Consider the following 11,107-nt stretch of genomic DNA (forward strand, 5'->3'; position numbering starts at 1 on the left):
AAGAGAAAGAAAGAAAGAATGGACGCGCATCTGAGGGGAGGTCACTGACATCGAGGATGCACGACCATCGATATGAATACAAATACCCCTATCTAGACATTTCGCTACCTCCGTTTCCCCTCAGCTTCACTTCATGAGTCCGTCAAGAATACCAGAAACAGGTGAGAGAGTCTCACGAAGACGGGTGAATACTAGTCCTCATTCAAGAGATGACAAAGCCACGTTGTCTGCTTGAGAATCTCACCCGCTGAATCTTCTCGGCAGCGAGACGCTAATCTCCATTCTTTTTTTTCTCCTCTGGGATAGCTTTCTTACGATACTGTCTGCTACGACGCATTCGAAAAGTGTATCGATTGTCGTAAGCAGCAAACGTACTGAAAGCGAAGATCGTAAACATAGTCTTTCTCGAACGCACTGCGGCCGCAGCCGTCCGTCTAGAAGTCGATGCCGTAGACAGGCACATGTGTGCAGCGATGTGTGTCGCTTAAGAGTCTTTTGATTTGGAGGTAGAGGGAGATTCTCTTTTCAAATATGAGGAAATGTATACGTAGATCAATGAAGGAGAGGAAGGGCGACAGAGAAGGACACCTTCTCTGTGGAAAGAGAATATGAAAGCACAAAAAAAGCAACGAACATACACACGATCCGCTGGGAGATAGAGAAGGACGTTATCCAACTGAGATGAAAGTACTAGCGTTTCGCGAAGAAGGAGGTAGATCTAATACTCCAAAAGAGCAAGGCTAATTAGATGGTGCATGTGTGACTCTTGTTAAGAGGAGAGTTTTCTTGGATAGTCGGATGTAGTGACCACGGTTGAAAAGAAGGAAGAATGAACTATCTCAAGATGCCGCACGAAGAGAGGCATAGAGTTCGTGAAAGGAACCATGGATAGAGAGGAAGATATTCGGAGAAAGGTATCTAGCCATTTAGTTTGAAGAGGGAGAGATCCATTCATTCAATCAATCCATTGCAATGCAAGATATGAGAGGCGAGACCACGCGTATGATTCTGTGGAGCCGTACGGATCCTTTCGTGTGGTCTCACGTCTCGCATTCCGATAGACTGAATGAATGAACGAATTCTTCTCTCTTCAAAAGGCTAGGTGGCTAATATCTTTCTCCGACTATCTTCTTCTTCAGAAATGCCGAGATGCTGCGTCTTACGGATCTCGAAGAGATTCTTCGTTGAGACTGTCGTATACAGTTGACGCCTTGCGGAGTTTTCTCTGGGTATAGAGGTGATCATGAATCTAGATGGCTTATTTTGTAGATAAGATTCGCCATGTTTGCAAACAAATGCGTCAACGAGTCAATTCCTTGACGTGGGTATCATGTCTGGAGGGATTGGTTGCTCTTGCTACGCTGTCTTTCAAAGCTTTGTTTTCTGTACGCAAGGCGTTGCTCTTTGATGGACCAATCGTTTTATATGAATTTACGGAAAAAGTGGTCTGTTAAGATGACGGGTCTATCTATCTTCCTGCAAGTCATACGGCACGCATTCTACGCGTCAGTGCTCTTTAAGCTAAGGTATTAAGCTGTTAACGAACCACGAGGACTTTAAGAAAGGAGAATGAATGCCTTCCTTCTATTCTCCCACTGGTCTCCTGGCTCCGCTCATCAGGAACAGACTCATTCTGTACTACACGCCTTTCGAGAGGTGAACTTGGCTGGTTCGTCCTTCTTTTCTCTGGTTCTATTCTATTACCATCTCGACCTTTTCCGGGTCGTATGAGACACGCGTGTTCGATCTGTGACATCGGAAACGAAAGAAAGCTTCGGTCGATGAGGGTACGTTTCGAATCAGAGCGACAGGTGAATCTGAGTTCAGCTCATGAGCCGAAGGCCATAGGTGGGACGTCGTTTGACCACGCCTGGGTCCCAACCCCGCATCGGGTGTCACCTATTCCAGTGACATCTTGTTAAAGAAAGATTCGACAGAGGAAAGCACTGGATAAAGTCATTTCGGATGAGCTTTGCCAGCCTGAAACGGAAAGAGTTTTTCTCTGGCGTACGACGAATGACGGTTGATTCGTTGGGGTTCCCAGTGCATTTTGGATAGTGAAAGATGATCTTTCTCTCCCAAGACTGCGTACGGACCCGATGCCCGGCATGTTTGTCGGATGTGTAGAATCTTTTGACCGCTACCTTTGAGTATGAGCACATCTCCCAGTACGCTATAGACAAGTAGGAGGACACACCGGACACGAAGAGCTCGATGTAGGTTGTCCGCCGGGCCGGAATCACATTTTACTGTCTCGAGACGAGAAAGTCTTTCGAGAGGGATGGGAATTCGAGCTTGGTGTGTCAATTCGCATTATCATGGACAAACTTCGGGGGGGTCTAGCCAGGGCTAACCAGTGGAGCGACCGGCACTTGGTTTGTCTGAGAGGTGTGATTGACAACATGGGTGATGTGTTATCTCTAGGAACGTGATGATGAAACGTTTTCTTTCGTTTGTCTACGAATGAATGACGTTTCGCATGCACCGTCATCGTCTCAGGAGAACCAAGAAGCTAGGTCATAGCTAGAATAGCTGTTGTCATCGTTTGCGTAACGGTTGTAGTCGTAGTACTAGTCATGTGCCCACCTACTCGCTCACCAAGCCGTTGAAGAAGAGGCGAGAGAGAACCTACTGCTGCCCCTCCTCCTCCTCCTCCGCCTCGGCTTCCCCCGCGGCCGTCGCGACGACGCACCATCCATCCATCGAATGATCATCATCCTCTCTACCGAGAGACGCGTTCATTAATCAATCATCGTCCTTGGCCGTCCAGTAGGAGTAGGGTGTGATGTGTTGACATCTCCAGAAGATTTTCTCCTGTGAATTGATTCTCCCTAGGTACAGACGAAACCGTTTGGGGTGCCCATGCACTCACTCCTCACTCATCAACTCTCTCTCCTAATACACCAGCAGCCGTCCCTTTGACACTGGACTAACGGCGGCAGTCGTCGTTCTTCCACGAGGGAGTCCAGCCGGGTGGTTGTTTTCTGGTGGCGCGGTGGTGAATGAACGCAGTAGCACGCGGAACGAACCCCGCCTGCTGATGACTCCTCTCCTCCACCTTCCTGCCGTTCGTTGGGTTCCTCCTCTAAGTCCTTTCCGCGTTCTTTAGCGATTATGTTGATGGTCTTCTCTCTTATGAGATGAACACTTCAATACAGCTCCAGTTGACTAAGTGAGTGACGGCGCCGACGATGTCCTTTCGCCCGGTGTGTCTTGGTGGTTGCTGGTCAGACGATGAATTTCATGATTCCAACTGCCGGCAGCGTGTTTTAGAAGACATTTTCTTCATTCAGGTAAGAGCGGATGAATCTTCGCACAAAGATGAGTCCTTTCTTCTAACCGTTCTCTTGTCCTTGACACGTCGCTGGACGGCGGGCGATAGGCACCCTGTACGTCGTAGTACTACAAACATCATGATCGCTCGATGGTGTGAATGGATGGATGGATGAGGGCTCCCCCCCGTTGCTTGCCGGTATGGTGGTAGTCTCGGGTTTTACTGCGTGGTTAACTCAGGAATGGGTTCCCTTAGTGCATTTCTTTCAGTTTAAATGGTAAATTAGGCTGATTTGACTACAGGTGGTACCACAGCGGGATCACACCCCACCTGGTGCTCTTAACAATGTCCGTACTGCTTTGCTCTTCGTGTGCCTGTCTGACCGGGGGAGAGTCTCGAGTAACACCATGGGAGATTTGCCGAGATTGTAGCTAGAAGGCTCATGGTCCTTCCGTAGAGAATCAGACATGTGGAACTATTTCACACAAGGGACAGTTCTGGTACGGTGCCCCCCCCCCCAGGCTAGTATCTATTGCAAGACTTTGATTGAAAAGAAAATTTAGAGAGACCTTAAGTCCGGTTGGTACACCCTTTGAACTAGTACCATTCAGCCTACGCCTCCGACCGACCAACTCGTCAGTCAAGGAGCTGTTTTCTACACCGCTTCGTCGTATGAGCGGCGTCGTCTGCTCTTGTGAGTTTTCGTAATTTTCATTCAAGTAAACCGATATATCTCATCTCGGCTTTGTGTTTCTTTACACACTCGCCTCTGCCAGTTGCCTTTTTTCCCATTCATCGATAGATACTCTTTGATCAGGCAGATCATGTGCCTCACGCCTCCTCATCGTCATGACCACCGCCGTCGCACCCTCTATGGCTACCAGGGACGACGACGAATTCGTGTGTTTGCCTTTTCATCCAGTAAACTCGTCCTCCTTCTCCTCCTTAACGTGCCATGAAGTTCGGTCTCTTTCTTTGTATTTCTCGGTCTTTTGATAGATGAATGATGATAGCATCCATCCAAGATTCGTAGACACCATCCCGGTGGCTGCTGTGCATCTTGTCCTTCGTGTGGTGTTGGTGTGTCTGTTCAGGTTAGTTGTCCTGCTTTGTTGAAGAATCTGATCTAGAACGGTGCGATTGATCTGTGAACTTTCTTCACTCTGTCAAACAGACTTTCCTCATCTTGGTGTTTGATGGATGATGGGTGGCGGTGGTGGAGAGTGTGTTTGCGGTGGTTTATCTGTTTGAAAAAGAGCCTAGCTTCCTCCTGCTTCCCTGCAATACAACTAGAACGAACTCCTACCCCTGGGACGACTTTTTGTCCCTAGACAGAACAAGAACACGGCCATTTCGGATCCGCGCTCTCTCCCTTTTTTGGGTGTCTCAAGTGTGGTTAGAGAAGATTCAGAGAAGCAAGCAAGCTGGTCGTAGCTTATTAGCAGGTGGCAAGAATTGTCATTCAAGACGGTTTTCGTTTTGCGAAGAACTTCTTGAACAGAGAGAGAAAGTGTCTATTTATCGGTCCATCTTTTGATCTATCTATCTAATTATCTATCTTTCCGTCCATCTTAGTTAGATTTTCTGTCATCTGGCCGGCCTTGCTGAATTCTGCCCCGTTGTTGCGTCATGATCCATCTTTGTAGAGTAGTTTGATTGATTGATTCTGATAGAAGAAAGCGAAAAAGTAAGAGAAGAAAGACAGACGTTGAGAGTGATAAGTTCGGTTGCTGCGGGAGTAGAGAAGACCCCGAATTCGTTGCATTTGGCTCTGTCTGTTGCTATGAAGAGAGAGATCTTCCCGAGTTTCTTCACGGCTGCATGACTGACTGACACACGTTCTTTTTGAGAAAAAAGAAAGAAAGAAAGCTTCTTGACTAGGAAAGAAGTTAGACGGTGATGCATTTCTCCCTTGTGTCTTCTTTCTTACGATTCTTAGCATCTTTTTCTTTTCATTCTCACACAACGACAACTATCCATCTTAGCTTAGATCGGACAGAACACGATCCACCGACCCAGTGTGTCGTCCAACCCTTCATTCCTTCTTTCTTTCTCTTATATCCTATGTCCTCTTTCCATGTTTTTTTTTGGCATTTGTCGTCCTTGCATGAAAAATCATCTTTCTTTCACACTTTTCATGCTTGAATAAGTGAATTAGATCAAAGAGAAGATCTTCTATTGATAACGGCTCAGCCCTCGCGCGCATCTTCATCAACTTCCTCTAGGGATAGAAAGAAGAAATCCACGGGCGTCCCGATGAGCTGCTGCTAGCTTTATGCTTTTTCCCATCCATTCAGAAAAGACAAGATTTTGCTTGACGGTTTTTTTTCTTCATTCATTCACCATTTCGCTTACTTCATACACCGGAGAAAACAAGACGGAAGTTGACGAGTCTTTTCATTCTTTTTCTTCGATTCTTCTTCCATTAACAAGCAAGTTTGTTCGAAATCAAGTGCACTTCGATTTCCCCCTTTGACTCTTTCTTACTTGGGAGCTTCTTCAGATCGTCGTGAAAGAAAGCGTCGGCCCCGTCGCCCGATCGATGTTCATTCCCGCCGCAAAAGGCAGCAGTCTACTCTTCTCTCCTCTTCTTCGTAGGGGTAGTGAGTTCTGCTGCTTTTCTCCTAGCGATCGAACGATTCATGTTGGGCTTCTCTTCTCTCCATAGAGCTGCTGACACTTACCTACTTTTTCTCAAACAGGGCTGCTTCTAACGGATGAATGTGGAGATTTCGATTGGCCTTTGATCATCATTCTTTTGCTTTTTTTCTTGTCTGCTCTTTCTTCATTTTCTTTTTGGCTGTTTCTGCTACTGCTGCTTCTGCAAACAAACTTCATTATTCTTATCTTCATTCTCGAGCAGGTGGCTGGCTAGGGTTCCTCTTGATCTTCTATAAAAGAAGCCGAGGCAAGTGCGAGACGCGTGTTTTCTTCGATCTCGATCAATCAGCACGCTTCGGAAAGAGGTGTTCTGTCCGGGAGGTCGATGTGAATGGACAGATGGACGGGGTGTTGTTCCTCGGTTAGGGTGACGGCTCGATTTTGAGACGCCTAAAGAAAGGCTAGTGAAGGTTTAATTCTTTTTCAAGAGTGCTTTTCTTTTCTTTTTATCGATAGGTTTCTTTTCATCTCATTGAATTCCCTCCCCTTCTCATTTTTCCTGACGTTTGACGGTGAACGGAGGGAGACCTGATCCTCGACGTTGGGTTCGTCTTGGGGTGTACATACACCTGAACATTGTTGGCTAACGTCATCATCAGCGGCTGACAAAATTCAATTTGGCTCTTGATCTCCTATCAACACACGACGAGGATCACGTCTTCTCCATTGTGATCTTTCTTCTTCCTTCAGCTTTTCGATACTTTCTTGCCTGAAAAGAGCAAGAAGGCAGAATCGATCTCTCCTATTCTTTTCTCCTCCCAAGATCTCTCTTCTTTCCTCTCCAAGATTCTCTTCTTCTCTCTTTTTCATCGTACCACTAGGGCGGCTCTATCTAGTAGTATATCCTTTCTTCCTCTCCCCTGCGGACGGCTTGATTCGTCTCCGTCTTTCTTTCTCACTCTTTTTTCTTCTTTTCCTCTTCTTGTTCAAAGGGAGTAGTGTGTTGTTTCTTTCAACATGACTTCGACGAGTTCGACCTTGTCTAATCATCAGCTCTCTTCCAGTCGCAAGCAGTGCGACTTTACCAAACTGTAAGAAGTGCATTTCTCTCTTCCCCTCTGTATTGACCCCCTGTGCATAGATAGACATCTCTTTCTTTCTTGTTCTTTGCGTTCTCACGAAAGATCGTACGGACGTGAGCCAAAGGAGATACTACGCACACCTCACCCCCCTCGAGACAGACAGAGAGAGGGAAATGGATCTGTTCATCTTTCTTCGTTTCCTGCATGCGTTTTCTTTACCTGTAAAAGTACTAAACAGACTCGATCACCAACGTCTCGCTAACGAAAGAATGGGGAGACGAACGAAGATATATACACATCTAGATATAGGAAGGCATCTTTGTGTATGTGTACAAGTTGTATCTCTCTCTATCTACATAGGTATCTATCTGCCTTCTGATTAAATTGAGGTATCTCTTGTATTACGGCAAGTCGATTCGAGAAGATTTTCTTGTTCTTGGGAGGTGTCTCTGTCCGTGTATCGATCAATTTTCCTAGAGGGTGCTTCCGTCTTTCTTGTAGATCTTCACATCTCTTGTTGTTCTTTCCTCGCCTTTTCTATTGCTATCTACAGCTTCTCTAGACAGACAGATACGTTTCAGATTTTCTGTTGCTTTTCATCTTACGAGGTATCTTCATAGATAGAAAGATAGAGAGGGCATTTGTTCATATGAACAATTTTATCCTCTTCATTTTTCCCATTCTTTCATTGGGCCTTGTTAGACAAGGTCAAAGGTCGACGATCATCGATCGATAGATACATCCACCATATCTATACTTGCATCGATCGATCTATGTATCTCTATCTATCTTTAATCTGTCGATTCATCTATCAATCTGTCTTCAGTTTATCTATCTTTTTATCTCTCAATTGTATATGTTTCTTCATTCCTCTCTCTCTCTGTCGGTTTCTCTGTATGTGTGTATATACACTTCATTCTTTCTGTTCATCTCGTCTCCCTCGTGGTGTTCTACTACCTCTATCTTTCTTTCAATCTTCTTCTTCTTTCTCGTGTCTTTTCTTCTTCTTTCTTCTTTTGAAGGCTCATGGCAGGGTATGACTTAGAGTTGAATGAAGATAATACGCAAGACTTCCATGTGGTCTTCCACGGACCCAAAAATAGTAAGCCTCGCCATCAATCACCCCGCCTCTTCTCTTCTTCTTTCTCTCCTAATCATCATATCTCTCTCGCTATATATATATATATATCTATCTTTGATCTATCTATCTCTCTCGCTATATATATCTATTTATATCTATCTATCTTTGAACTATCTTCGATCTATCTCGCTATATATTTGTATGTATGTAGAGCCTTACCTCTTGTCAAGTTGTCAAGCTTAGCGAATCATTCGTAGGGTAGATGATAGGGAGACCCTCACCTCTCTCCTACGAGCAGCCCCCTTACATTTGGATGGATTCATACAATGCACCTACATACATAAATACATACGTAGATAGATAAATAGATGAAGATAGATAGATAGCTGCATACATACGGAGGTAGATGGTAGATCCTGTCTGCGTTCATGTAGCTTGTCTATGGTCTATTAGTATTAGCATACCCCCAACTCACATCTACAGTTCACATATGTATGTATATATATATGTGTAGATGTATTTACATAGGTATAGATATATGTATGTGTTGAATGCTTAGGGAAGAGGGATAGGTCTTCAAAGAGTATGGGGTGAGAGGCTTGTGTGCTTCTTTCATGAAAGAAACTTTTTAGACAGGAGGAGAGACATGTTGGTGTGGAAGTAGATCAAGGAGAAGTGCTCCCCTCCTATAGGGGTAGACTGAGGAGAAGAAGAAGGAGGAGGACGTGTCTTTATTTCTCTCTTACGTCTTTCTGTCTGTATGTGGGAGGTCATGCAGGTGTGATTTGTGTAAGTCCAAGTGTGAAAGAGGACAAGAAGTGCGAGAGACTCCTCACACGGACCCACCACCCTCTTTCGAGTGTACATACACCTAAGCACACACCCTCTCCATATGATGGTGTGCTCATCTCTTTCTTTCTTGTTTCCTTTAAATGTGATGGTCTGTAGTGACGTTTGTGTTTCTTCTTGTTTGTTTTGTGGATTCTCAGCAATTTACGAAGGAGGTGTATGGAGAGTTCACGTGACTCTACCAGATGACTATCCTTTTGCCTCTCCGTCTATAGGGTTCATGAACAAACTACTACACCCCAATGTGGATGAAGCGTCAGGGTCTGTCTGTCTGGACGTCATCAACCAAACATGGACGCCTCTATACAGTAAGCAAAATAAATACCTATTCAAGAAAAAGAAGAAAAAGGAATAGATAGACATAAAGATAAAGATCAGGAAGAACGAAGAAGAAGGAAGGGCGCATGATAGAAGGAGCATTCAGTCATATGAAGGAACCCCCTTCCCCCCCCACTACTACTACTTCTACCCATTCATTCATCTCACAGCCCTCTATCTTCAATCTATCTATCTATCTATATGTATCTTTCTCTGTCTCTTTTGTCGGTCTGTCTTATGAATGTGTATTTGCAAGCTATCTATCTATGTGTCGATCTATGTCTAATCTATCAATATGCGGGAGAAGGGGGAGGCTATGCGTGCGGATTTTTCTTGTGATGTGTGTAGATCATCTATCATCCAGCCCTTGGTCCTTGTCGACTAGGAGCAGTAGAATAGTCGTAGTCGTAGTAGGTTAAGTATTACCATGGCTAAAGTTGCGGTGTGTGCGGGTAGACATCTGTTGGTTGTGATGTATAGACACCCTGGGGCTGTATAGGAGAGTGTCTCGAATAGCTAGCTGTATCTAGCTGGTCGAGTTAGGGATGGTAGAGGAGGAAGAAGAATTCTTTCTTGTCTCTTTCTTTCATGGGTGTACGGAGAAACGCATGCATGGAGGATAAGTTCGAAGAAGATGAAAGATCAGCGAACGATGAAGATGGGTTTCTTTTTATGGCAGACATCTCATGAAAGAGAGAAAGGAAGAAAGAGAGAAGTAAACATGCTCCTAAGGGATGGAGGCACTCTCTACTTGATCAAACAAAGAGAAACATTCTCTTTCCTTCTCTCCTCTTGTCGTAGCTCTTCGCTTTTCACACAGACAGAAATATTTGGGGGCGACTTGACTCGGGTGGAGGGGAAGATATTTAAAGAGATAGAAAAAGAGAGAGATACATGCAGCAGCATACGTAGATAGAGTTAGGTTGAAACATAGATCTTTCCATGCGCTTACATTATTATATTATTTCAGTGTGTGTATAGATATCGCTATGTCGCATGTGTATTCTTCTTCTTCATGCGAATTTCTGTTCTGATCAATCTAGCTATCGACGTCCTTTCTATCATCGAAGGAGAATCGCCCTTGTGATGACGATCGATTCACCCATCTATCTATGTATCTATTTTTAATCGATCTTTAATCTATCTATCCATCCTAAATCTATCGATTTGTCTGTTGTGGTTTCCTTGTCTATTTTATGGGTCAATTGATAGGTTTGGTAAACGTCTTCGAAGTATTTCTGCCGCAACTTTTGACCTACCCGAACCCTGCCGATCCATTAAATAGCGAGGCAGCGTCACTTCTTATGCGAGACAAGTGCGAATACGATAAAAAAGTCAGAGGTATGTCTACCCAAAGACGCAGTCATCTTCTCTCTCTTTATCTCTTCTTCCTCCTCGTCTTGATCTATCTCTCTCTATCTCTTCCTGTTCCCGGTGTGTCTCTCTCTCTCTCTCCGTTTGTCTCTGTCTCTTGTTTCTATCTCTGTCTCTCTCGATCTTGTTTTCTTCTTCTACTTTTCTTGTCTCTCCTCTCTCCTCACTCTGTCATGCGGTGCTCTCTTTATGTCAATCATTGACTCACTCACGCTACGACTCTTCCCCGATAGACAGCTAGCTAGCTAGCTAGCTAGGTGTCTATCGGGGGGGGGCTTTGTAGGGAGGGTGTCTCCTCCTCCTCCTTTTCCTCCTCTCATAGAATGGTGTTGTCCCCTTTCCTAGGTCTTCCTTTGCACTACCCCCCGTCCACATATACCTTCATGTAGGCATACCTATATATAGATACATACATGTATATACGTAGTAATAATAGTGGATTCATCTGCGTGAAGGTGTTGTGTATCTGTCTCTTCGTATATATTCATTCCTACACATAGGTCTAGATTGATAAATAGATAGATAGAT

The 11,107-nt window shown here is 44.6% G+C and overlaps 1 protein-coding gene across 1 annotated transcript in view; it reads left to right on the top strand.

Annotated features, from left to right (window-relative positions):
- Nucleotides 1-1,523: 1,523 nt before the first annotated feature.
- CSUI_003572 (ubiquitin-conjugating enzyme) overlaps nucleotides 1,524-11,107 on the top strand; it is a 12,116-nt gene continuing 2,532 nt past the window's right edge. Inside the window, exons 1-6 of the mRNA XM_068063768.1 lie at nucleotides 1,524-1,787; nucleotides 2,836-3,293; nucleotides 5,778-6,966; nucleotides 7,980-8,059; nucleotides 9,028-9,195; nucleotides 10,418-10,546. Of these exons, the coding sequence (XP_067924256.1) occupies nucleotides 6,893-6,966; nucleotides 7,980-8,059; nucleotides 9,028-9,195; nucleotides 10,418-10,546 (451 nt within the window). The 5' untranslated portion in view covers nucleotides 1,524-1,787; nucleotides 2,836-3,293; nucleotides 5,778-6,892. The remainder of the gene's footprint in view (nucleotides 1,788-2,835; nucleotides 3,294-5,777; nucleotides 6,967-7,979; nucleotides 8,060-9,027; nucleotides 9,196-10,417; nucleotides 10,547-11,107) is intronic.

The sequence above is a fragment of the Cystoisospora suis genome (assembly GCF_002600585.1).
Source record: "Cystoisospora suis strain Wien I chromosome Unknown contig_1623, whole genome shotgun sequence".
Lineage (NCBI taxonomy): Eukaryota > Apicomplexa > Conoidasida > Eucoccidiorida > Sarcocystidae > Cystoisospora > Cystoisospora suis.